Genomic DNA, 25,682 nt, shown 5'->3' on the forward strand with positions numbered 1-25,682 from the left:
AAAAACGAAAACCAAAAATGTATGAAGCCGTTTTGGTGATCGATGTGCTAAGCATACGCGCCATAGGTATCGTTTATCGATTTTATGGGCAAGATGATGCCGCTTCAGGATTCCTGATAACCTCTTCGTGAAAACAAAAATACCGAAACGAAACAGAAAGAATCGAAAAATTAAATGATTCGTTTCTTTCCCGTTTAATTTGCTTCAACTTTTGTTTTAATTTTTTTCTATTTTTATTCTTTTTTTTTTTGTCTGGACATTGTCGAGTTTTTTTTTTTTAGAATTTCCATTCAATTCCTCTTTGCCACTGTTTGTAATACTATTTTTATAAAAACAAATACGTTTTTGTTAATTGTATGCGAATGCCAAATGTTTCTGTTCCAAGCGTGTTTCCAAAATTATCGAAATGTGGCGTCGAAATTAGCATATCGAACGACTTGGAGATCTGTTTCTGTCCAGCAATTCGGTATATTTTTTTTTAACTTAAAATTGCAAATCAATTTTAAAATTTGTTACTTAAAATGAAAACAGAAAAAAAAACAAAAACAAGAATTATTATCAAAAAGTAAACAATTAAAAAGATATCGTCCAATAAAAAGTAAGACGACCAAAAAAAAAAAGTACATATTGAATTTCAACAAAATTTATTTGATTGTTTAACATTTTCGACGAATAGAGAATAATTGAGTGCAAATTGTATCTTTGCAAAACATTGGAAAATGTTGTGATCCTCACACAGTTAAAAATTATTTGTTTACTACACTTAAACAAAAACACAAACAATAAACAATTATACAAGAAAACAATAATTGACAAGAAATGGTATATATATTTTTTCAACATACGTAAATATTGTGATTTACACTACACCTTCCCATATCCCCAATCCCATCCAGTTTATGCCCCAGTCCCCGAAACAAGTTTTAAAAGAGAGTTCTGAATAAAGAATTTCATTTAATTTGCAAACAGATGAAAAAACTACAAAACGAAAGTTGCATTTATGAATTACTCGGCAATGGTTTTGATGATTTGATGAATTTTGGATACCATCTATCGTACTCGATTGCTTTCCATATCTCTTGCAGCTCATTCGATTAACATACTTTATATTTCATGAAGGATTCCCATTTTCTTATATTTGAGGTGTTTTTTTTTTTTGTTTGTTTTTTAGATTTTGTGTTTGAAAACGTTGCATGTCAAAGTCGAAAATGGGGGAAAGAAAATAAAACAAATTCACACCCTTTTCTTATCTGACATGCTTACAATAAATTGACGCGAAGCGATTAAACTTTACAATTACATTGAAGGGGGGCTACGACTTTTATCATAATTTAAATAATGCACATAGACAAAAGAAATCAATGAATCATACTTAAGAAATCATTCAAATTCAATGAACAAATATTTATAATCGATTGATCATTCTTAGATGCCGATGATCAATTGAATTTGAATTTACAAAATATATACTTTAAACTTTAAAACATTTCAAGTGTTGTACAATCTGTATGTTTTATTATTTTACATTATTTTCTGTGTATATGTTTTTGTTGTGCCATCGCACATGCATCTTGCAATATGTTTTTTGGGTGGGCTGGAAGAGATGCATATTATTTGGTTGGTAAATATAAATGTATATTATATAAAATGTATAATCTTTATAGAACTTGACGTGTCGTATGGTTGCTTCAAGTACTCGTTATCTTGTGTAATATATACTGATAAAAATACTTTTCAATGTAACAAAGCATGTGGTATGTATAAGTTTAGTCAAAATTTTCCTATATATCACAGTTATTGCAATTCCAATTTGTAAAATTGAAGACCAAAAAAGTCGGAAAAATATCATAGCTTTAAAATAATGTTTCTAAAATGATTATGTTGCCTCAACTAGTGTACATATAGTATGTATATATTCACCGTAATATTTATGGACTAGAAAACTAACCTGTTGTGAGTATAATATGACTGCATGTGTAGACAGACATATGCATGTTTTTTTTTTAGGTGTTAATCTGTCTCTTAGACAAGATTTGTGGCTGGTGTTGACAATGATCCACCAGCCGGAATCATTTTGGCAGCAGTAGAAGCAGCCGCAGTTGCAGCAGTCGTCGATGCTGCGTTGCGTGTGTGCAACAAATGCTGATGCGGATGCTGAGCATACGTTGTTGGATGCGACTGCGAATGCAGATGCAACGCAGGCTGATGCATGGCCATACGTTGAGTTTGATGATGAATCGGTGTGAAAATGGAGGCCAAATCAAGAGTGTGCTCCAAGCGACGTGCCGAATGCACAAATGTTGCTTTCACGCGCTCAAATGTAGCGAAATCGTATACAGAGCGTGCCGTATTTGACAGATCAAAGGGCTCTGCGAATGAACATAGGATATTGATACTTCAGGCGTTGGGAAATTCGGCTGCTGACATCATTTACCTTCGATGTTCAGCTCCTTCCATTGATGTATGTCGTTCTTGGGACTCTTTGCCAGTCGACATGTTGTCACCGGCAAAATGCCGCCAGTGCGTATCGAAATTGCATTGTTGCGAAAGCTGCAATTATACGGCGTAATGCATTATTATAAGAAGTTGGAGCATTGTCTATGCTGCCCTCTTACTCGAAATTGCTGTAGTACTTGAAGAAGCCAAGTAGATGTTCGCCTAACGTTTGCGTGTTGTGTGTTTGATACGGCTCAATGGGCTCAATGAGATCGAGATCCAGGCAATCTTGTTGCCCCAAATTGAACTTCTCCGGATAGAGAGTCTGCAAGCAGGGCAACACATGCGGCACGCAACCGAACTGCAAATAATGCAACACCATCAACACCAGCGAATAGCTCGACACAGTCATGCGCTTGGCATCGTTTATGTCGTGATATTGCGCCCACAACTTCACGATTACAACCAGTGGCCGTGTTCGCCAATCAACTGAGGAAAGATAATAAACATTTAGTTTTAGGGGAATCCCAGAATATTGTTGTTAGTACATACGCTGCGCGTACAATTGCAGCAAATAAGTGTTCTTGATGCCCACGCAATTGTTGTAGTTGAGATCAACCTCAATGCCATTGGTGCGATCCTTAAAGCGCAAAATTGGCACACGCGCCTCAATCAGATTAAAGTCATGAAAGGCTTCTGTAAAAAGTAAAGAAAAATAGATTAATAATAGTACAAACTTGACTTAGTATTAATTGACAAATATATAAAACAGCCTTTTTTTGAACTTGCCCATTTCTTTTAGCACCGAGTGAAAAAGATTCAAAGTCATCAGAGCTTCGGCACGCAGTTCGTTGTGATAATGATGTTGCTGATGCTGATGCGTTGGCTGTTCCGGCAACAGGCACATATCGATGTCCGACGAGTCGGTTCCAAATCCCGTAATGGTTGAGCCCACCAGACAAATGCGAAAACGTGAAAACATTGGCTGCTGAAAGCAAATCTACTAGCGTAAAACTCCGTTGATTCACCGGAAAAACATTCCCGAATTATACTTACGTTTATCCAGATAAAGAGATAACGCCACAATCGCATCTTTAGTTTGAACTTGGCATGCGTCTGTTGAGCGCCCCGAAATCGTTTCCAAATGTCCAGCGACAAATTATCGTATTTGCAGTGGCGCAACAATTGCTCCGGTTGCACGCTCAACTCAACGTTGCGTGCATGATCCAAATAGCGATCCGGTGGCAATATCAGCTCATACCATGCTGGCGTCCAAGATGCGTTGCCATTGCAGCCACAATTGGGTCCACAATAATGCGGATACGCTTGCAAATTGTGGGCTGGCGGCTGTGGCAGGCTAAATGGCATCATGGCATGCAAACCATTCATGTTTCCCATCAGCGGCGAACTCGCCAGTTGATGTGGCGACAATTGCTGCCCAGGTGCAGCCACTGTTGGCGTTGGCGAAACGGACAACATCTGTTCCGTTGGCGTTAAACTGCAATGGAATTCAAATACAGTGGTAATCAAATGCACAGAGAGCACAACTTACTGACTGCGATTGCTCCATTGGGACTGAACATCGCTGGCCATCGAGCAGTTGGACAAGGCGGGCGATACAGCACGATGCATTGGCATGCGATTGTTGTTGGGATTGGGTCCATATTGTGCTGTGGAATAGCACGTCGAATTGGCGTGACCCCAAGCGGTGGGATTGCTGTATCCATCGCCAAAGCCAACAAACAATTGCTGTGGCTGCTGTTGCTGCTGCTGTTTGTTGTTCTGAAACAACAGTTGCTGTTGTTGCTGCTGTTGTTGCTGTTGCGGCTGCAGCATAAATGGCAACGCAGCATAGCCGGGACTTGGTATTGGCATCAGAGTTGGCAGCTCCAAGCTCTTGTTGCTGCTGTCGCAACTGCCGCTGTTGTTGCTAATGTTGCTCGTATTGTTGGCCGCTGCTGCGGTAATTGCCTCATCGAGTTGAGCACAACTAATCATATTCGATGGCGTCGTGGCAACAGCATCAGGCGAGAGCGCCACCGGCGACAACATGCCAGGACCAAGCAGCTGCATTGTTGGCACCGGCTGTAGAAATATGTTGTTGCCGGTAACTGTTGCTACTGTTGCTCCTTCACTTGTGGTTGTTACTGTTGTCGATGACGATGGCGTTGGCGAAACAGCCAACAGCGATGGCAACTTTGTCATCCCAGCAACCATTGGTGTTGTCGCTGCTACTGTTGCTGTCGTTGCTGCTGCTGTTGTTATGATTGGTGGCGGCGGCACATCCATATTCACATAGGTGAGATTGTGAAAGTTCTGATGCTCTTTGCCATGCACCAAGTGATATGAATGCGGATGCTGTTGCAACTGCTGATAATATTCATTTTTACCAGCAACAGCATAGCCATTGTTCCCACTGCCGCCAGCAACATTGCCATGTTGCATACGTCGATGCGAAGCATTGTAACTGTTCGATGGCCAAATCTCAAAGGACTTTTGTCCTGTAGCTCCTGTTGCAGCAGCGTTGTTGCTATGGTTGTTATTGTTGTTGTTATTGCTGCTGTTGTTGTTGTTGTTGCTACCGTAATGCACTTTTTTGTTGTACCTAAAATGCGTGTTGTGCCTGTGATTATTATGATGTTGCTGCTGCTGTTGCTGTTGCTGCTGCCCGTGGGCAGCATGATGTCCATGCGACTGTTGCTGATAGCCATTGTTGTAATTGTAATTGGCATTGCTTCGGTAACGTGGCTGATAACCGCCTGATTGCTGCTGCTGCTGTTGCTGTTGATGATGCTGTTGTTGTGACTGCTGCTGCTGCTGTTGCTGTTGTGATTGCTGCTGTTGCTGTTGCTTGGTTGCCTTGTCCGCTTCAGGCAACAATTCCTTTTGCAGAAACGATGCAATCGTCAATTGTTTCGGTTGCGAATAATAATACTGATAGTAATGCGGCTGCTGTTCGGTTGTGTGTGGTGTTGCTGCTGCCGCTGTTGCTGCCGCGGCGGCGGCTGCTGCTGCAATTGCCAGCTCAGTTTCTTTTTGTGTGGCCAGCGCCGCCTCCAACTGCTGCTGTAACAAACCAAAATATTTAGATGAATGTTATCCGCGCACCTCGAAGGTGTATATAAAATAAGAATCATATCTATATGTTGCTTAAAACTGATCTCTAAAACTGAGCTCTATTTATATAAGGAGTCTCTTTAAACGAATAGATTGGAAATCATAGAGGAGCAGTCGTAAAAAAAACTATACTAAAAAAAAACTAATTATATAAAAGAGGGACAGAAAAATAACCAAATTGATAAGTTTCTTTTACATTTATACGAATGATAGTCACAAGGATCGAGCAACAATATTGTAGAGTTGACAAATATTATGCGTTTAAATGGAAATTATTGTAATGTGCAGTTAAAGTCAATACTTTTAAGTAAAGAGATCAAATAAACGGTATTAAGGGAAGCGGTAAAAGCTTTGCTCACTTCTTTCTGCTGCAATGTGGGCTGCTGTGGGTAGCTCGTCTTCCAGAAACACAACGGTTGCTGTCGTGTCCTTTGAGTTTTGCTGTTGCTGTTGTTGTTGTTGTTGTTGCTGCTACTGCTGTCCGACTGTCCACCGATTGTGCTTGGTGGTGTTTGCTTTGCTGTTGCTGCTGTTGTCGTTTCCAATGTTGGCGGCGTGCTCTGCAATTGTTGTTGCTGCTGTCGCTGGTCCTCCTCATGATGATTGCTGCTGTTGATGTTGCTGCTGCTGCCGTTGCAACTATTGTTGCTGCTAGTTGCTGACGTTTGCAATGTCGACGATGACTCGGAACAGCTGTGGTAATATGAGGATGAAGAGGCGCAGGATTCGCTGGTGGATGACAGCGAGTTGTGTTTCTTAACGTTGTTGCTGTTGTTGTTCAACTGTTTCAGCTGCTGCTTTGTGTTGCAATTGTTGTTGTTGCTATCGCTGCTGTTGCTCTTGCTATTACTGTTGTGGTTGTGGTTGTTGTTATTTTTATTGATATTGTTGTTGTTATTACTGTCATTGCTCTGCTTGCAATTGTTCTCGTCAGTAATATTTTGATTTTTGATCGTGCTATTATTGTTGTTGTTGCTATTATTGCTATTAGAAAGCTTTGGTGTTGCTGCTGATGCCGCGTGTTGATGTTGTTGCTGGTAATACGGCGACTGTTGCTGCTGTTGTTGATTGCAGTTATAGCCATTATTGTTATTATTATTATTGTTGTTGTTGTTGTTGCCATAATATTTCTTGCGCGTAAAATTATGGACATTGTTATTGTTGTAGTGTAAATGTTGTTGCTGTTGCTGACGCTTGACATTTTTATTATCGCCGCTGCTATTGTTGTTGTTGTTACTGCTGTTGTTGTTGTTATATTTCGCTTGTCGCAAAATATTAGCAGTTTTGTTATTGTTGTTGTATTTATTAAACTTCACTTGAGCACCACAACGATAATCGCGTTGTTGTTGTTGCTGCTGCTGTTGTTGTTGTTGGTGCTGCTGCTGGGCTGTTGTTGTTGTTGTCGTCGTTGGCGTTGCAGCCACGCCGTCTGCCGCGCTGCCTACAACAACACTCGTGGCAAAGATTTTCATTTCAGCCCTGGTCGTGTACATAGCCCAAGGAGAGAATTCAAAATTCTATACTTTTCTTTTTTGACGGCGCGACGCTTTGAGTTTTATGCATACAAAAGAAATGACTCAAAGCGATTTTTTTTTTATAATTAAGACTAAATTATTTGTAAAACGTACATGTGTAAATTTGTATTTATTTATGTATTTTTTTTAATATTTTATGTTTTTATTTTGTTTTTGCAATTTTGTTGTTTTTATATTTTTTTTTTTGTTTAATATTTTTGATTTTTATGCACAGCTTTGTGACTTTATTATTATTTCATTGATTTTGTGCAATTTTCAGTTTATTCTTATTAGTTAATGTTTTTTCTCTTGCCTTTACTATGTTCTAACTGGACTGGCATAATTTGGGCCACCACTGTAAACAAGTAACTGTAGTTTTATTTCGTGCAGTGTGAGCGAAAAGGAAGACGCCCAAATTCCGTTATTTTCGAGTATGATCGTGTAAAGCAGAAATGCAGTTTATTAATGCAAATTGCGTGTACTGAAAAAAATGGCGCATATTTATATGAATTTTGATTTCAATAACAACTATAAATATTAAACATATCTCAATGGCATTTTGTATATTTTATTAAACAGCACACTCACCATAAAATTCTAATTGGAATGCATTTGTAATGCTTGGGGAGCTCAGTTCACTTTAAAACGGTGCTTTTAATTCGAGGTGCGCTGGCGCACGTCTCCGTTTTGCAAATATAACACACAAGGGGCACATTAATATTAATTAAGAAACATTTATTTAAAACTTGTGGCACATTCCAATATAGTTTACTTATTTTTGTTGTACTAAAAACTAAAAAGAAGACACCGCGCTTTTTTTTAAGCAAATAGAAGCAGCGTGACCGCAGCCTAATTTCAAACTACGCCAACATTTTTGGTATTTTGTAATTTGTATATCAAAAAGTATAAAATACAACCTAAATGGTCCCACTGCGGCAATATGTCAACTGTTTTCAATTTAATTTAAATTGTCGATGTCATAACACAAACAAAATATTTAATAAATTTTCAAGGAAAAAAATTAATTAATAAATAAAAATGTTTTTAATATATATGTCGATTTTTGTGAAAATAATAATTAATGGCAAGAAATGAATTCAGCTAACAATATTTTATTGACGCTCTCAAATATCCCCGTTATTACAGTTACAGTTATAGCCTTTTATCCTTTGATACCAATTGAAACAACATTTTGAATGTTATGCAATTGCTTTTAATAATTAACAAATTTAACAAGCTCGTACACTACAATATTATTTAAGCCTTAGTATTTGTTAAACAGTGTCTTCCAGAAGAGGCGTGCAGGCAACAAGGTGTCTCGTTTCATGCAACTGGGGTGCGCCAAACTAGAAATGGAAATGATTATTGTGATTTCATTGAATTAGTGAGTTCTTGATGTAACTCACAGGAAGTGTGAACGTCGCAATCGCTCCAAGTAACCATCGATGGCAACTGCAGGCAGAAAGATCTTGCGCACCACACGCGGCACTTCTGGTAACAATTGACGCGTCAATTTTAAATGAGTGTTTGCAAGACTCGCCACCTCAAAGATGCATTCCTCGACGCCCTTGTCGTTGCGATCGCTGCGCAAGATGCGCTCCTGACTTACACCATGCTTGACCAGCACTTCGAGCGGCACACAAACCGCCTGTTGGCGTCCAGCATGTGGTATAGCGCGCAACAAAATGGCAATGCCTTGGGCCTTGCCCAAATGCGAGGCGGCATGATCCACCTGCAGATCTTTGATGCCGCTCAACTCCACGAGCAGATGCAGCATGGATGCGCACGTTTGATCGGCATAATCCTCCAGTTCACGCAGTGTTTCAAATGCCTGATTCGCTGGACGTTCGCGTGCAGTGACCAGACGCCGCAGATAGATCTTATTTAGTTTGCGAGCGCCCACAGTGCGTCTAAGTTCTCGCAGCACAGGCTGATCCTTGACATAGGATTTACTGGCCTCTGGTTCGAAGCACTTGTCAATGGAGTCGTACCAAAACTTCAGACGCATCTTAGCTATTTGTGGTTCACTAATCTGTCAACATCAAAATATTCATTATTTGACTCTCCATCAAACTTCTCCATGAACTCACCTGGGCGCCAACGGAGCGCGAGACTTCCACATTAAAGGCGCGCAACGCAAAGGCTGCCGGTCGTAACTCTTTGGGTAGGAGAAGCGTACTCAGATAGTTCTCATAATCGTATTTTCTGCATTGTTTAGCAATTATTAAATTTAAGTCATTGTCATTTGAATGCTTTACTTACTGCACAAGGTTCATGCAGTATTTGGCACCATATTTATCTTCTTTACTGCTGGCCGTCGTTGTATTCGACTGTGACTGCTGCTTTTGTGTTTGAGAAATGGCGGAGGAGCCTGCACCATTATTGCTACTGACATGTCGCGTAACAAGTTGGGACACACAGAATTGTCCATTGTTGTTTAGTAACAGCCGCCGCATTTGGTTTTTTGTTTGTAGTGGGACAGAAACATCGATGACACTATCGATTAATCTATGCATTCCTCTACTATTGTAAACATCGATTTTAAATGACAAACATCGATATTTTACTAGCCAAAAGCATTAATTATTTATACTATTAAATGATTTAAGACGATTTCAAAATGACGTTTCTTTAGCGCAGTAATTCCTTGGTTAAAAAAAAAATATATATAGTTGCTCCGCACTTAACAGCGCTGCTCATAACGTACAGTGTTACCAGCAACAAATAAGGTCGATCGTCATTAACAGTATGTGAATGATGACCTCGAATGGCTACCAGAAAATGATTATTCTTTATAACTTAAAATATAGCATATAAATTGTTTACAAAATATTAAACTGAATCATAAATAATTGTGTAAGGTGCTCTTAGCTTAAAATTATTGTTCCAATAAAAATGATGCGAACGTGCGCCAAGTGGGTGTTTTGCGCTTTAGCTATTTGTGCTTGTTTTACTTAAAAATTACGTATTGTTTATAATATTCACAATTATAATTACAGTATATTATTTCGTTTAGATAAAAGAAACATTCTCTTTTAACGAAAAATTTGATAAACATTGAAATTCATATTTACAGTTGAAATCGCAGTTCGATAAATCGATCATCGCACTCTAAGCAACTCTACGACACAACACTCATCACTGGTTTTCTTTTCTAGCCGCCATTCAAAAGAGTGTGTTTCAGAGCGTTTCATCTTAAATTTCAAAAGAAAGTGCAACAAAAGTTCAAAACAAACACTAAATTATCTTTAAAACGGTGAGTACACGATACTGTTTACCATAAGCATGTCATTTGTGATTAAAACACTGGTACAGACACGAAAGCAATAGCGTTAGCTCGCTTCATGTTGACAAGCGTGTGTTTATTTATTTACATATGTGTGTGCACATTTTGAAATGTGTCTCAATCGCGTTATATTAGCAGATCGCAGGAATATCCCAATACATTATAATATAACTCATATAAGTGTAATATGATTACAATCATAAGCATTCTTGTACAGGCGCATGCAAATTGTTGAGTTGCGTTGTCCGTTGGGCAATCGGTAACAACAATACACTCTAAGCACGTATCTGAACCGCCTGTGGTGGCGACATTAATACTCCAAATTTGGAGCTAGCATCTATGAAACATTAAACGTATTTGTGTGCATGTATTTGGATCTGATAATATGAAAAACGTATTAAAACGCAAAAATTTAAGCAAAATATCAAAATTGCTGTGGCAGAGTTGACACCCCATCGCAATTTGCACGAGTATATCGGTTTTTTATTCGATGACGCGACAACTCTAACGAATTAATCGACAAACTTTACGCCACGGTCGATATCTTCAATGCTTTTTTCTCTGCTCAGCAGATTTTCGTGTGCACTAAAAATAATAAAAAAAAATTAGAAAAACAAATAGATTATACAAAGTAAAAATCGAATTACTTGTTAAAGTGAAAAGTGTGTATATATTTGAATTACCAAAAGTACAATTAATAGTTGTACGCAAAGTGTTGTAATAATTATCTGCAAAATGCCAATGAGCTAAAAAACAAAAAAAAAATAGTATAAAATACATATGAAAAAATCGCTAACAGCGCGATAGCAATAACAAAAAAAAACCCGAACAACAACAATAACAGCAGCAACGTAAATGTGCTGCCAATGTGTGTGTGTGTGTTGTAATTGAACGGATAGCGACAGCACAACACACGGTTCGCGAGAGCGAGCGAGAGAGAGGAAAGAAAAACACACATCGTATATTCAAATTAGAATCGTGAGGCGACAACTACAACGACGGCGACATTCCATAACTGCTGCGCTGCCGTAACCAACACTAATTTACAACACTGACAATGCAGCAGCGTACGGATCAGGATCAATAGCAAGCAATCCCAACTAATTCCAATTGGAATTTGTCACACGATAGAGGAGCAACAACGGGTGGAGGAGGAACAATCACGCGCCACCAATACACGCAAAACACGAACAGCAGCAGGAACAACAACAACAGTAGCAGCAGAAAAATGTTAGCTAAATGCTAAGTTATCTACAATTATTATTTATTGGCGGCTCTACATTCGTCGAGTGTGCGTGTATGTGTGTGTTTTGAGTGTGAGAGCGTGTGTATGTGTGCACCCCCACAATTGGACAGCAGTTATAGCCAACCTCCCCCTCCCACTATTATTGTAGCCCTATTTGAGTTTTCAAGCCAAAAAAAAGAAAAAAATGCATGCATACGCACGCGTCGTCAGCCTATTAATTTAGCATATTATTTTTTATTAATTGATGCCTTCTCTTTGTGTGCTGCGTGTTTGCCATATTGTCTAAGTTGAGAATTGTTGAGAGCTGCAGCTAATTGTCGTCCACACATGCGCGTGCCTTCCCCCACACCATTGGTCTGTCTGTCTGTCCATTTGTGCTTCATACGTCTGTTTATCCGGCATTCGTAATTGGCACACTTGCAACACTTACTTTAAAAAACAATTTACTATGTACACATTAGTGTTATTGTTTGTCTATAATACAAGTAGTTCTGGTAATCAACTGGCATAACGTCCGTCTTCTCTCAACGTAGTTAAGTTTAGTAGTATACGCCATCCTCAGGGGGCGGGTCACACTTTTTACTCTCAAGGTTGTTGTCTCCAGCACCTCAATTGTATAACACACAATTCCAGTTGTGTGTGTGTTTATCTTTTGATATTCAATACGCCTGACTTTGCCAGTCTCTGTCGCTCTCTCACTCTACAGTACAGTAAACTATCGTTGCCAAAGACAGCCTTTGTCCTTTGTGCCAACTTTTGATGTTGTGAACGTGACTAATCGTCTGCGTCTTTTGTTTGGCATTCGTAAACATTTTACTGTCGCAAGTGATTAGCAGCGAAATTATTATATTACGTGAACGATTATTTTTATTATCAGCTTTAATTCGCTTCCAGATGATCAGATATCAGTTTTAGTCACAGAGTTGATTTAGTTTGTAGTTTTGCGTAATACTCTTGACTTCATCTATTCATAATGCAGTGAAAACTTGCTTAGTTATAAGGTTTCGTATCGTTTTCGATGAAGAGTATTCACTGTAGTCTGTTTACCCACTCGCACACACACACACACATACTCGTACAGCATGACTTCGAGTGTCGATTCGCCAATGTTACGTTTGTGTGGCCCACAATGTTTACTAATAAATTCTTACAGAGCTCAACCACGTCGTGATACAACGATAATTATCAAGACAAATAACTAGAGGAGAGGAGGCGGAGGAGGAGGAGTAGCAGCAACAGCAACACCAGCACCATGGTCAGCACGAATCTGGTGGTGCCAGTGGTGCTGTGGGGACCCACAGCGCCGACGCACTGCATCTCAAGCGTGTTTCTATCGGACGATCAATGCACACTCGTAACCGGCTGCTACGATGGACAAATCTGCCTGTGGCAGGTGGAGCCAAGCACATTAAAGATGTCGCCGCGCTGCCTCTTAGTGGGACACTCGGCGCCCGTATTGTGCCTGGTACGTGCCTCACTGCTGCCAGAGAACAATTTTCTGGTCAGCTCATCAGAAAACGGTGAGATGTGCACCTGGGATCTGATCGATGGCAAATGCACCGAGGCTGTTAAGCTGCCGCAAGTGCACACACAGATCCAAAGCTATCACACGGCCAACAGCGAGGATGTGCGTCTCTTTTGCATTGGCTACTACGCCGAGATTATGGTCATGGATCCATTCAGTCTCGAGGTGATTTATGTGCTCAGCTCGAAAGTGAAACCCGATTGGATATCGGCCATACATGTGCTGCGTCCGATGCGACGCAAAGACGATGTTGTGCTGGCCATCACAACGACAGGCACCGTCAAGGTCTGGACGTTGACGGGCAATGAGAACAAACATGCGGAGCCAATCTATGAGAATGAATCAAAGGAGATACGTTGCCTCAATGCCATCACCATGAACTGTTGTGCCCAAAATCAACGTACTGTGCTCCTCGTTTGCACTAAATATTGGCAAATTTACGATGCCGGTGACTTCACGGTATTGTGCTCGGTAATTGCACCGGCACGCGAACGCTGGCAAGGCGGTGATTTCATCACCTCAGATCGTGTCATGCTGTGGACCGACGAGGGCAAGGGATATCTGTATAAATTGCCAGCGAATTGCATACCGGACAACAAGGAGTTCCATTCGAAGAGTGTGGTGCGCGATGCTCCCTATTTGTACTATGTTCTGCAGCATGCTGGCGACAAGGTGTTGTCGTGTCCACCGGCCATGAAACTGCTTAATGGCAATCAAACGCATTTCCTGCTGCGTGGCGATTCCGAGGGCTATATCTCGGTGTGGAATGTGCCGGAGGTGCCGTTGGATAACATTAGCATACTGCAGGCCAAACAGATGCCGCCGCGCATACAGAAGCCACATGTCTGCACCTCGCTGGTGGAGGCATGGTCCATTATGGATCCACCACCCGTTGGCATACTCGATCAATTGTCACGCATCACCGAATCTCCAGTGAAGCTGACGTCCAGCATTTATTTGCCACAGCAGAGTCGTTTGGTTATTGGACGCGAGGATGGCAGCATTGTCATTGTGCCGGCAACGCAGACGGTCATGATGCAGCTGCTCGTGGGTATTAAGCAGAATTTCAGTGATTGGCCATCGCATCAGATACTTTACGGCCATCGTGGACGCGTCAATTGCCTGCTCTGTCCATCGATGGTGCATCCACGTTACGAGAAATCCCATCTACTGTCCGGCGGCATTGATTTCGCCGTCTGCTTGTGGGATTTGTACAGCGGCAGCTTGTTGCATCGCTTCTGTGTACATGCCGGCGAAATTACACAGCTGCTCGTACCGCCCGAGAGCTGCAGTCCCCGGATACTCAAGTGCATCTGTTCGGTGGCCTCGGATCATTCGGTGACGCTCGTTAGCTTGCAGGAGCGCAAGTGCGTGACGTTGGCTAGTCGTCATCTATTTCCAGTGGTGACCATCAAGTGGCGGCCACTCGATGATTTCCTTATCGTTGGCTGCTCCGATGGCAGCGTTTATGTGTGGCAAATGGAAACGGGTCACTTGGATCGTGTGCTCCACGGGATGCTGGCCGAGGAAGTGTTGTCCGCCTGCGATGAGCAAGCGTTGGAAGACGGCGGTGGCTCGGGATCTGGAGGCGGCGGCGCTGGTGCCGCCAATTCGGCGAGCGAAATGGGCATGGCGAATCCGGCAGTGCATTTCTTCCGTGGCTTGAAATCGCGCAACATGAATGCCATCAGGCATGCAACTCAACGGGGCATTCATCAGTTGCAGCAGCTGCAGGGACACAATCAGGGCAACTTTGATTTCCTTATGAAGCATCGCAGCAATCCCTTGGTCATTCAGGGACTGCGCACCAATCCCAAGGATGCCGAGAGTCACATACTCTTCTTTGACATTGAGGGTTTGATCTTTGAACTGCACAGCGAGGAATATGCACAGATGACGCCGGCAACGCTGGAGGCATTGGGTGTGCATCTCAACAATCCTAAGGATGGCAAGTCAATGCACATTGATGCGAGCAAAAAGATTGGTGACTTCTTCAACAAGGTCAAGAACAAGGCAGTCGATGTGGAGAAGATACTAAAGGAAAAGGACAAGCATGGGCTGGTGCAAAAGTTCAAGGAGAAAACGGAAATTGTGGAGAAAAAGGTGCAGGCCAAGGTTGAGAGTCTGCAGAAGGCGGTGGAAATGCACGATGAACAGCAACAGGATCTAAAGAGTAAAATCGCCTCCAAAATGGAGGTGACACACGTCATGGAGGTAGCGCAATTGTTGCTCTCGCTGCTGCACTCCTGGGGCCTAGATCCACATCTGGACAAGGTGTGTGAGTCACAATTGGGTCTGTTGCGTCCGATTGTGCCTATATCGTATGGTGTGTTATCCAAGGCTGGATACATGTCGCTGTTGTTGCCCACGTGGCAGAATAACTATGCCATACCGCCGGGTCTGCAGTTGCCCACCAGCTCCAAGAAGCGACCGCTGCCCGAGGAGTTGCGTCGCTTGGAGCATTTGACTGCAATCTTTACATCCCGTCTGCATTGGGAGCTGAGCACCACACTCACCTCCAATCACATACTGGCCTTGGTGGCCATGTCCAACACACTGATGTCCATGAGCGCTGCCTCTTTTCTGCCCGATAGCGAGAAGCACAAGAAACTGCAACGTCTGGCCCAACGTGCCGACTCCACGCTGAGCAATGAGGAGGAACGTGAAGAGCTGTTGGCCCATCACACGTCACAGATTAAGCAGGGCTGGAGTCTGCTGTCGACGCATCACTGCTTCCTGTTGCCCGATAAAATCGAAGCGTTGGAGCCAAAGAAATTCAAGCGTCCGCAGGTTGAGATGATGGTCAAACGTTGGCAGCATCATTGCATCGAGATACGCGAGGCGGCGCAGCAAATACTGCTGGGCGAGCTGACGCGCATGGGCAAGAAGGGACGCAAACAGCTCGTGGAGAGCTGGGCTCAGTATCTGCCGCTTTACACGCACACGGAGCCCATTGTTGGCGCCCAACAGGTGGCCGCTTTGATCAACAGCCAGTCGGGCGGTGGTGGCAGCGCTGGTAGCGGTGCTGCCAACTCGCTGGGCAATGGCAACAACGCACTCTCGGGTGGACAGTCCATGGGTGGTGGTGGCGGCGGCGGTGTTGCAGGCAATGGCGCTGGCGGTAATGGAGCCGATCAACAGGACGAGGACTATGAGGAGGAAGAGGAGGAGATAATACGCAAACCGTCCAGTTTGTCGGAGCTGAAGCGCAAGCAGACGACAGCGGTCATATTGTTGGGCGTAATTGGTGCCGAATTCGGTCAGGACATTTCACAGGAGTCGCCCAATCATCGCGGCAGCATCAGCATGAGCGCTGCCCAAACCGAACGTCGCAAGTCATCGGTGGTGGAAGGTTTCGGCATTGCCAACAATCTGGCACGCCTCACATCGATGGCCCTGGCCCATCTGCTTTATGCACCGCCGTCACCCAAGCTGCCGCAATACACGCCGTTGCGACGTGCCGCCATCGATCTGCTGGGTCGTGGCTTTACCGTCTGGGAACCGTATCTGGATGTGTCGAAGGTGTTGCTGGGTCTGCTGGAGATCTCGTGCGAGGGCAAAGCGGTGCCCAATCTCAACTACAAGTTGCCGCTGACACCGCAAGCGGACGCTTGTCGCACCGCACGTCATGCGTTGCGCTTGATTGCCACCGCTCGACCGGCTGCGTTCATCACGACGATGGCGCGAGAGGTGGCACGGTACAATACGATGCAACAGAATGCACAGTCGATTAACACACCGCTGACGCAATCGGTGCTGTACAAGGCGAAGAGCGAAATACTGCAGTGTGTCGAGATGCTGATCGATAAGATGCAATCGGAGATTGCAGGACTCCTGGTGGAGGTCATGGACATTGCGCTGCACTGTGTGGATAGCAATGAGCTGAAGAGTCGCGGCCTTGCTGAACTCTGTCCGGCCATCTGCAAGTTCAATCAAATCTCGCATTGTGCGCAGACGCGTCGCATCGCCGTTGGTGCAAACAGCGGCAATTTGGCCATCTATGAGTTGCGACAGAACAAATGCCAGATGATACCGGCGCATACGCATCCGATCACCTCGTTGGCCTTCTCACCGGATGGCAAATATCTGGTGTCGTATTCATGTGCCGAGAATCGTTTGTCCTTCTGGCAGACATCGACGGGCATGTTTGGTCTGGGACAATCGCAGACGCGCTGCACCAAAGGCTATTCCACCGCCCCCATACCAGATGTGTCGCGTCTGAATCCGATGCGTTTGGCAAAACTCGTTTGGATCAACAATCGCACCGTTACGCTAATGCTGGCCGATGGCTCTGAGACGCGTTTCAATGTCTAAATGTGTGCAATAGATGATCGAAGATATTGCGATCGATTGTTGATCATCGATTAGATCAGAAGTCAGTGCGTATTCCGGAGTGGAGTCAACGTCGTTAGGCCACATAAACTGAGCAGCTGAGCTGCATACTATTTAGGCAATCAACAACGCGGACTTCAAAAGCGAGCGACCAGCTAAGTAGAGCAACCATCAACTAAAACAATAATTCAATGAAACATGAGAAAACAAATATTAATTTGAGAATCGAAAAATTAGCATCTGAGCGGTAGCCGATAAACATATACAAACAAACCACAAAAAAAAAAAACAAAACAAAAAAAAACCGAAAAAAAAATTTAAAAAAAAAACCAAAATAAAGAAAAGAAAAGCAAAAAAATAGTAATGAAAATAAGAAGCTTCTGTTATTTATTATGTATAAACTATCTATTTGTATTTGTGTACGTATTTTAAATGTATTTGTGCGATTTTAAAATGTTCTTGTTTCTATCACTTAGAACAGCGCCATTTGTTCCGAATTCACTCTACGCAATTACTTTACCATATATATATATATATATATACTTACTATACTTCTAACGAGATGGAACTCCAAATCTCCCTTAATCACAATAATACTAACCTTGGAGCTATGTTTTTAACTATTTCCGTTTTCTGTTTTTAAATGTTCAACACTTTTTTTTTGTGTGTGTTTTTAAATGTTGGTGACTATTACTGCGTTTAGGGAATTCGGAATGTCGCTGTTTGTTTACATTTACTCTATATATATGATGTGTATTTTATATTCTGTAGCCTAAGATTTAGCTGCTATACGGATGGATAGATGATGAGGAAAAGTCCCGTAGTAAATGAACGCTTTTTGTTTTGTTGTTATTTGCAAACTATAAACTATTTAAAAAGTTAAACAAAAAAAAAACTAAAGAAAAAAAAAATAAATATAAATCGATAAATCGACTTGAAATACATTTGTTTATACGAAATGGAATTGAAACGAGACGAAATAACGAATGCGATAGAGAAGAGAAAGCGATAGAGTGATGAGGAGAGAAAGGGAAAATAAAAACAAAGAATTAATGCTGTTATTACTACTTATGCTATTATTATTATTACTACTGTAACTATTACTATTACATTATTATGATTATTATTATTACTATTATTATTGATATTGATATTTGTTATGCCTAATGTATTGTTATCTATCTACAACTACTAAAACGAAAAGTTAAACAAAACAAATATAAAATGTATTGCGCAAAGTTAAGCGAGTAAACGAAAACCGAAAACTGAAAATCGAGAAACGATAGAACATCAAACATAACTATGTCAGCTACATATATTTTATTATTTCCATAGTTTTCCTCAGTTTTCATCGTAATGCATACAGATAGGAAAACTAATATTATTATAATCGTATGTTTTTTTTTTCTCTTGTTAATTTGCAAGTTTACAAACTAAAGTTAAACATTAACTAAAAACGTATTACAAAACGTCAACTACTTAAAAACAAATTACAAAGTTTAGCAAACATTATTACACACACACATACACCTACACACCTACCTGTATTTATATATGTATGTATGTATAGGTATTAAATTATGCGCGGAGTTAAACTAATTAATACACACACACACACAGATACACACATGCATCCACCTATTAACACGGTATATAACAAGTGAATAAATTGTATTTGTGCTTAATTTCAATTACGAATATATTAATATGCATATGTGTGTACATATGTATGTGTATTCGAGATCCTTCAATCAAAGTATTACACACAACAAAAAAAATATATATATGAGAATGAAAAATATATATTAAATTATATATATATATACAATATATATACATACAACAAATAAAGTCAACCAAACATGAGCCAACAGAGTTGTTGTTTTATTTAACAATTTGGGAAATACATATTATAATTTTTAAACTCATACACATATAAATTCATATTTATATGAATACATTTAAATCATTTACTAGAGAAATCATCAAATTGCCAACTTTTTTTATTTGCCAAGATTCAAGACTTTAAGGCATAGTTTGAAAATATATTAAGCCCATTCTTCGTCGCAGCTATCAGTGTTTAAATCATTTTGCTAGGCGATAAAATTTAAAGAATACCTTTTTAATTGATCTCAAACATTTTGCAGCAATTGCTCGTTGGCAAAGATGCCCGAAACGGAAACTAAACCCACCGGCAACAGGGGGCGACCCCGAAAGTCTGTGGCCGCCGTACGCAAAGCGCCAACAGTGTCCAACGACGATGACGATGAAGTAATGGTGCCCACCAGCAGCACGAGCAGCAGCCACAATCGCAAATATGTTAAGCATGTTAATAATGCCAGTGCTGCTGATGATGTGGAACAGGATATGGAAGCTGATGAAAATGATGCAATGGAACAGGATGATATCGATGACGACGAGGTCGAGGAAGCCGACAGTAATGAGGCCAGCGATCAGGAGGACGATCCCGATGAGCCGCCGCCTGCGTTCAGTCTGGCAACGCTGGGACTACAGCGTGTGGGCAGCGCCCCGCCACCCAAGCCCAAATGCCAAAAGGCACCGATCCTGACGCTCAATGCACGCGGCATGCCCGCTCGCATACGCAAGCGCAATCCGCTGTTCTACGACGAGAACATCATCAACGATGACAAGCCGTTGCGCGTCAGTCTGGCGCCCAAAAAGTTGCCTGCACGCGGTGCCGGCGATAGTCCCGGCAAGCTGCAGACTACACCGTCGAAGGTGCTCAAGAAGCGCAAAGGTGTCGTCTCGCGTTACATGCGCTCCAATGACAATGGCAGCGGTGCTTCCACCTCAAATTCGGCGGCCAGCAACGATGAGATGTCGCTGAAGCAGCGTAAAACCCCGGGCAAATCGCTGGCACTGCCAAGCACCTCGTCGGGCCTCAAGCAGCAGCAGCAACAACAGCAGCAGCAACAGCAGCTGGCCGGGGGAATGCGTGGACGTGGTGCGGGCGGCGGTGCAAAGATTGCGGCTGCCGCTGCGGCCATGGCAGCGGCCGAGGATGCAGCCAAAAAAGCTGAGGCACAGGCATCGGCCAATAAGCGTTTGGGTCAATCGATTGGCATACGCTTGCGTAATCTGTTGAAGCTGCCGAAGGCGCACAAATGGGCGATTGCCGAGTGGTTCTATTCATACATTGATAAGCCGCTGTTCGATTGCAAATACGACTTTATGAATCATGTGAACGAGCTAACGCCAAGGCTGGGCACACGCCGGCTCAATCGTCACGAGTGGGTGAACATTAGGCGCCGGATGGGACGGCCACGTCGCTGTTCGGCGGCATTCTTCAACGAGGAGCGTCGGGAGCTGGAGCGCAAGCGGCAGCTGATGCGTACGCTACAGTCACGCAAACCGGGCGAACTAAAGGATTCGGTGCTATTGGCCGATATGCCCGACAAGATACCGATGCCGCTGCCATTGGGCACCAAGGTGACGGCACGTTTGCGTACGCCGCAGGACGGCATCTTTGCGGGCACAGTTGCCGCCTACGATTCGTTGAATGCCATGTATCGTGTGACGTTTGAACGCATGGGCTTGGGCACCCAATCGATACCCGATTACGAGATTGTCTCGGAGAATTTCCACGAGATGTTGCCGCTGCACAGTTTCACCAAAGATTTTCGTCCCAATTTGATGAGCATCTATCAGACGAATAACATGGGCTTCACCACCAATTTGGGCTTCACCACAAATCTGGCCAGCAGCTATCAGGGCAAACGTAATCCGCTCGCTGCCGCAACCGCTGGCAATCTCAACAGTGGCAGCAACAACAACAACATCAGCAGCAACAGTTTAACGGCACCACAGAAACATCTGGTCAACAATAATGCCGCCGCACGCAATGCGCTCAGCATGAAGTTGAACAAGAGTGATCCATTGCTGGGACAAGACGCCATCAGTGATAGTCCAATGCGTCAGCAGCTGGCACGTCATCATGGCTATTCCATGAAATTGCTGGAGCATCTGGTGCTGCTGCAGAACTATATTGCGCTCAAGGAGGCGCGCATTCATCGCCTGAGTGAGATGAACGCCAAGGCGGAACTGGCCATGGGTGATCTGGTCACAGGGGAGACAGGCGATCGCAATCGCCGACAATTGCGTGATGATTTCCAGCGTCGTTATGCCTCCAACATATTGCGCATTGAGTACATCAACGGCAATTTAATGTATGAGCTGACCAAGGTGCAGGAGCTGTCCAGCAGCCTGACCCGCAATCCCAACATTCAGGCCATGATATCACCGACATTGCTGCGCGAAGAGTGTCGCGCCAAGGCCAGCCAGACGGTCGATGAGATGAACAAGGGTGTGGTGAAGAGCGAGCGCATGGTGACGCTACTGAAGAATCTAACAACGCTGCTGATTGTCACACAGAATTTGGACAGCGATTGGGAGGCAGCCGAGGTGAACAAGGTGCTCGAGGGCTGCATGGAGGAGGTGCGCAGCAATCTGGTGTGCAGCGCCAACAGCAAGGTGTTCCAGAAGAGTGTACAATCGCGCCTCGAGTACATTGCCCTCGACATTAATCGGAACATCGAGGAACGTAGCTTTAGCCAGGCATCGGCCAAATCACCAAAGTCACCCAAATCGGAGGCAACCGATACGGCCGGCGAGACGGGCGGCAATGCTAAAAGCACCGAGACCGACAAAAAGGCGAAGCATGACGATAATGACGAGGAGAATAACGACGATACAACAGCAGATGATCAGAAACCAGCGGAAGAGGAGGGGGAGGAGGCGCAGGCAAAGAACAAGAAAGATAAATCAAAACAAGACATTGTCGAATCGGATGTGGAACCCATGGAAGTGGACAGCGAGCATGAGGATGATGATGAACTGGCACCGGCTGAGAAGAAAAAACGAACAGATGCCGACGACAACGAAGCTCAAGTTGATACTGACGCAGATGCGGAAGCTAATCGTGATGCAGATGGCGATGCTGATGCCGATGATACGGATGCGGCTGAGAAGCCAGCAAATGATGCTGCAACGCCCGAATCAAAAGTGGATGAAACAAATACCGATCCCTGTGCCGAGGATTCACAAATCACAATCGAGTCAATGAAGGAGTCCGACGATGAGAGTCAAGCGCACGACGAGAAGGATGATGACAAGCAGCAGGAAATCAGCGAACTGAAATTGGTCGCCGAGTTAGATGATTCGGACTCGCAACAAGAATTCTTGTATGAAAAGTAGCGAGTAACGAGTTGAGAGAGCTGCGAGTAGCAAGTGCATCGTTATATTGATTAGTTGGGTACTTTCAGTTAAGTCGTAACAAAAAAATACCAAATGTTACGTTTTCACACTTTACACCTTTTACAAAAAATTATGTATACATATAAATTATATATATTATCATTTTTTAAATGTTTCTCCCATTGGTTGCAACTGATGGTATACAAACTGTATATTGATTGAGGAGCGCTACAATTATAATCCGCCTAAGAATTATAAACTTGGAAATACGATTTTTTTTTTGTATAATTTATCCGATTTGTAATGCGTGTTTATCATTCTCCTAATTTTTTTTAAATATTAGTTTTTATGTAGTTCACATTTTAAATTTTAACGGCAAATTCTCGATTATGTCGCAATAAAAATTAAAAAAAAAAAAATTAATTATTTCATTTGTTTTCCTTTTTTGTATGTATTCAATGATTTTTCAATATAAAACATGTAAGTGACTATTCATCATCGTCATCATCGTCGTCATCCTCTTCACTGGATTGGTTCAGCCACTCAACCAGCTTGGCGAGACTTTGTCTCAATGTTGGCTGCTCTGTGGGATCCAGCTGTTCGTACCAGGCGTGAATGGCATCCTCAGAGACAAAGTCCTTGTCATAGAGGTAATGCACCACCTGCGATATTTTCTCGCGCACCAACTCGTTCTCCTCACAAATGTCCTACAGGGAAGGGAACAGCGATAATCATTAATGAATAAAAAGTAAATGAGCGGTGATTTATTCATGTTGCTTACTTCCAATGCCTTTAGGCAATCAATCATGGCATCCTCGCTTTTAATATAGTTAGACACAACAGGTCCCAGCTGCTTGAATGCGGCATTGATGGCAACCAGCACATTATTGTTAGCCGGCTCAATGATGCTTTCCATGCCAAACACTGCCTTGACCACATTGAAATTCACCTCCTTTAGGGACATGTTGTAGGCATAGCGTGACGAATTAATCTCAAGTATAAGAAATTCAGGTTTCGATTTCTCTCGAAAGCCGCGTGTCAATGAATCAATAACTTCCGACAGGAAAACTGCAAAAGCGAAATAAATTTCATGAATATTTCATTTAAGGGAAAATAAGTATTGATTGCTGCTTACTGTTGGTATCATCGGGCAGAGGTGTCGCTACGCGAGATTCCTCATCGTCATCATCGCTCGAGTAGCTGTAATCGCTAGCATCGTTGGCCACTGCTTGAATCTCACACATTTTAGGTATGCTTAGTGTTGTGGTACTGGGCAGCAGCTGTTCGTCGTCATCGGAATCGTCTGGATCACCAGTTGTCACATCGCTTACAATATAGGCTTTTGGTCCAATGGCATCCAATTCAACTGTTAGAGAAAAAAGTATTAAAAGTTGCAATGAAATAAATGTAAGAATCTATTTCGATTAAAAGCCATTGCTATAGTCCATACATACCCGATTCATTCTCTTCGCTACGCTGTGTATTTGGTGAGCTGGTGACCAGTGTGTTTGCCAGCTTTGTGTTGGCCGGCAGCACACATTTGGGGCCCAGCACACAGCCAGCCTCAATGACACAACGCTCATGTATGACGGCATCAGGACCAATGACACAGTGTCGCAGCTGACAGTTGTCCTCGATGGTTACGTTGGCCATGAGGAACACATTGTTGAGCTGACAGTTTTTGCCAATGCGGCAATTGGCACCGATGACACTGCAACTAATTGTGGTGCCGCAAGCCACATGGCTGCCAGCCTGAACGACGACATTCTCCTGTAACGCCACCTTGGACACATTGGCCGAGTGACTCTTATAGATGTTATCCTTGTAGAAGACATACTGCTGCTGCAGCTTATAGACACCCATGTCTGGCACCAGTGGATATGCCCAGCGACTGATGATGTCGCGACTAACCAGCTGATACGACAGCCAATTGTTTACCTTATGAGCATATTGTGCTGGCGGCAATAGCGACACATAGATGCGACTATCGAGCAATTCCTCATTGATAAGAAGGCCGCGCACGAAGTCATCACGTGTCTGGAAATCAAAGTTATCGCTGAACAGCGACAGCATCGATGGTGAACCGATGGCAATCTGTGGATCGAGCAGATTGTGATGCAGCGTTACACACGCATTGCTGAGAAAGATGTCGAGCGGCAACTGATAGCGTCCCTCCTTGTGATGCATCCGCAAACGCTGATGATAGTGGAGACGCGAACTCTGCTTGTCCATGGCAATCAATAGCTCATTACCGGTACGACCGCAACTGCTGCTCGCCTCTTTGAAGATCAATGTGGCTGCAGCGCCCTTATCGAATTTGGCGGTGCGCTTGTGCTGCTCCAGCACGGGACGCAAATCGGCATTGGTTACAGTGTCGGCGCCCAGTAATATAAAATTGCCACGTATCAATGCTTTGGCATCCAGATCACGCATTGCATCACCAAAGCAACGGCATCCCTCGCCGCCTATCACATGAACGGTCATTTTAAATGACCATGATGCAAATGTGGCGATGCCCTGTCTGAGAAAAACAATAAGAATTTTAATGTGGCACACACTTGTTGTGGCAAGGAGACAGGTGAACGTCACGAACGTCACTCACTTGATGTGTTGCCGTATGTCCTGCAGATATAGGCTGGCATAGACAAAGACTTCTTCGACACCGCTGCGATTCAAGGCAATCAACGCATAGTCCAGCATGCTTACATTGACCAACGGTAGCAGCGCCTTCATAAAAAATGACAAGATGCAATCAATTCAATAATAATGCAACGTGACATTCATTCAATAATACACACCGTGGAGCCTTCGTCGGAGAGCGGTTTAAAGTTCCACACATTATTGTCGGCTATGAGTACCGCTTGCACGATCTCCTTTTGAAACTGTGACATTTGTTTTATTTGTAAATACCTAGCAAATACACAGAAAATAAACACACGCAAATTTTGCGTGCCAAATGTAACAAAATTAAAAAACTTGTGTTGCCTCAGTAGGCTGTTGCTGTTGTGTCTT

The 25,682-nt window shown here is 43.1% G+C and overlaps 5 protein-coding genes across 8 annotated transcripts; 2 read left to right on the forward strand and 3 right to left on the reverse strand.

Annotated features, from left to right (window-relative positions):
* Window positions 1–1,979: 1,979 nt before the first annotated feature.
* On the reverse strand, window positions 1,980–7,930 carry LOC132795195 (poly(A) RNA polymerase gld-2 homolog B). Of its 4 annotated transcripts, none has more exons than XM_060805761.1 (9): window positions 7,656–7,930; window positions 5,913–7,548; window positions 3,989–5,499; window positions 3,493–3,934; window positions 3,226–3,436; window positions 2,989–3,132; window positions 2,616–2,925; window positions 2,435–2,550; window positions 1,980–2,369 (listed from the first exon to the last, which is right to left on the reverse strand). In XM_060805761.1, exons 2-9 carry the CDS (start codon window positions 7,044–7,046, stop codon window positions 2,023–2,025), a joined length of 4,215 nt encoding a protein of 1,404 aa, XP_060661744.1. In that variant the 5' UTR covers window positions 7,047–7,548; window positions 7,656–7,930; the 3' UTR covers window positions 1,980–2,022. The 4 variants fall into 4 exon arrangements, with proteins under 4 accessions (XP_060661744.1, XP_060661746.1, XP_060661745.1 ...); XM_060805763.1 differs by having other exon boundaries at window positions 3,226–3,421; window positions 3,989–5,502; XM_060805762.1 differs by having other exon boundaries at window positions 3,226–3,424; window positions 3,989–5,502.
* Window positions 7,931–8,257: 327 nt separating this feature from the next.
* On the reverse strand, window positions 8,258–9,554 carry LOC132795452 (NADH dehydrogenase (ubiquinone) complex I, assembly factor 6 homolog). The gene is made up of 4 exons (XM_060806157.1): window positions 9,330–9,554; window positions 9,158–9,272; window positions 8,474–9,099; window positions 8,258–8,413 (listed from the first exon to the last, which is right to left on the reverse strand). The coding sequence occupies exons 1-4, from the start codon at window positions 9,521–9,523 to the stop codon at window positions 8,332–8,334; spliced, it is 1,017 nt and encodes a 338-aa protein (XP_060662140.1). The 5' UTR covers window positions 9,524–9,554; the 3' UTR covers window positions 8,258–8,331.
* A 651-nt stretch (window positions 9,555–10,205) lies between these two features.
* Window positions 10,206–23,044, forward strand: LOC132796366 (uncharacterized). The gene is made up of 2 exons (XM_060807519.1): window positions 10,206–10,323; window positions 19,604–23,044. The coding sequence occupies exon 2, from the start codon at window positions 19,623–19,625 to the stop codon at window positions 22,668–22,670; it is 3,048 nt and encodes a 1,015-aa protein (XP_060663502.1). The 5' UTR covers window positions 10,206–10,323; window positions 19,604–19,622; the 3' UTR covers window positions 22,671–23,044.
* On the forward strand, window positions 10,889–18,401 carry LOC132796365 (WD repeat-containing protein 7). The gene is made up of 2 exons (XM_060807518.1): window positions 10,889–11,583; window positions 12,753–18,401. Exon 2 carries the CDS (start codon window positions 12,852–12,854, stop codon window positions 17,436–17,438), a length of 4,587 nt encoding a protein of 1,528 aa, XP_060663501.1. The 5' UTR covers window positions 10,889–11,583; window positions 12,753–12,851; the 3' UTR covers window positions 17,439–18,401.
* Window positions 23,045–23,069: 25 nt separating the features above from the next.
* LOC132796368 (translation initiation factor eIF-2B subunit epsilon) lies at window positions 23,070–25,678 on the reverse strand. The gene is made up of 6 exons (XM_060807522.1): window positions 25,469–25,678; window positions 25,273–25,397; window positions 24,125–25,191; window positions 23,806–24,036; window positions 23,452–23,738; window positions 23,070–23,377 (listed from the first exon to the last, which is right to left on the reverse strand). The coding sequence occupies exons 1-6, from the start codon at window positions 25,559–25,561 to the stop codon at window positions 23,159–23,161; spliced, it is 2,022 nt and encodes a 673-aa protein (XP_060663505.1). The 5' UTR covers window positions 25,562–25,678; the 3' UTR covers window positions 23,070–23,158.
* Window positions 25,679–25,682: the final 4 nt, after the last annotated feature.

This window comes from Drosophila nasuta, chromosome X (genome assembly GCF_023558535.2).
Source record: "Drosophila nasuta strain 15112-1781.00 chromosome X, ASM2355853v1, whole genome shotgun sequence".
NCBI classification, from domain to species: Eukaryota; Metazoa; Arthropoda; class Insecta; order Diptera; family Drosophilidae; genus Drosophila; species Drosophila nasuta.

What these genes read in the sequence shown, in the direction of transcription:
- LOC132796365 (XM_060807518.1), top strand. Translation starts at nt 12,852, where the DNA reads ATGGTCAGCACGAATCTGGTGGTGCCAGTGGTGCTGTGGGGACCCACA.
- LOC132795452 (XM_060806157.1), bottom strand. Translation starts at nt 9,523, where the DNA reads ATGCGGCGGCTGTTACTAAACAACAATGGACAATTCTGTGTGTCCCAA. An exon ending in CGCGCTCCGTTGGCGCCCAG is followed by an intron (nt 9,100 to 9,157) that starts GTGAGTTCATGG and finishes TGATGTTGACAG; the next exon opens with ATTAGTGAACCACAAATAGC. An exon ending in TTGCGACGTTCACACTTCCT is followed by an intron (nt 8,414 to 8,473) that starts GTGAGTTACATC and finishes TTCCATTTCTAG; the next exon opens with TTTGGCGCACCCCAGTTGCA.
- LOC132796366 (XM_060807519.1), top strand. Translation starts at nt 19,623, where the DNA reads ATGCCCGAAACGGAAACTAAACCCACCGGCAACAGGGGGCGACCCCGA.
- LOC132795195 (XM_060805760.1), bottom strand. Translation starts at nt 7,046, where the DNA reads ATGTACACGACCAGGGCTGAAATGAAAATCTTTGCCACGAGTGTTGTT. An exon ending in CCACATTGCAGCAGAAAGAA is followed by an intron (nt 5,503 to 5,912) that starts GTGAGCAAAGCT and finishes GGTTTGTTACAG; the next exon opens with CAGCAGTTGGAGGCGGCGCT. An exon ending in AAGTACTACAGCAATTTCGA is followed by an intron (nt 2,551 to 2,615) that starts GTAAGAGGGCAG and finishes GTATAATTGCAG; the next exon opens with CTTTCGCAACAATGCAATTT.
- LOC132796368 (XM_060807522.1), bottom strand. Translation starts at nt 25,561, where the DNA reads ATGTCACAGTTTCAAAAGGAGATCGTGCAAGCGGTACTCATAGCCGAC. An exon ending in TAGCGAAGAGAATGAATCGG is followed by an intron (nt 24,037 to 24,124) that starts GTATGTATGGAC and finishes TTTCTCTAACAG; the next exon opens with TTGAATTGGATGCCATTGGA. An exon ending in TCTGCCCGATGATACCAACA is followed by an intron (nt 23,739 to 23,805) that starts GTAAGCAGCAAT and finishes TCGCTTTTGCAG; the next exon opens with TTTTCCTGTCGGAAGTTATT.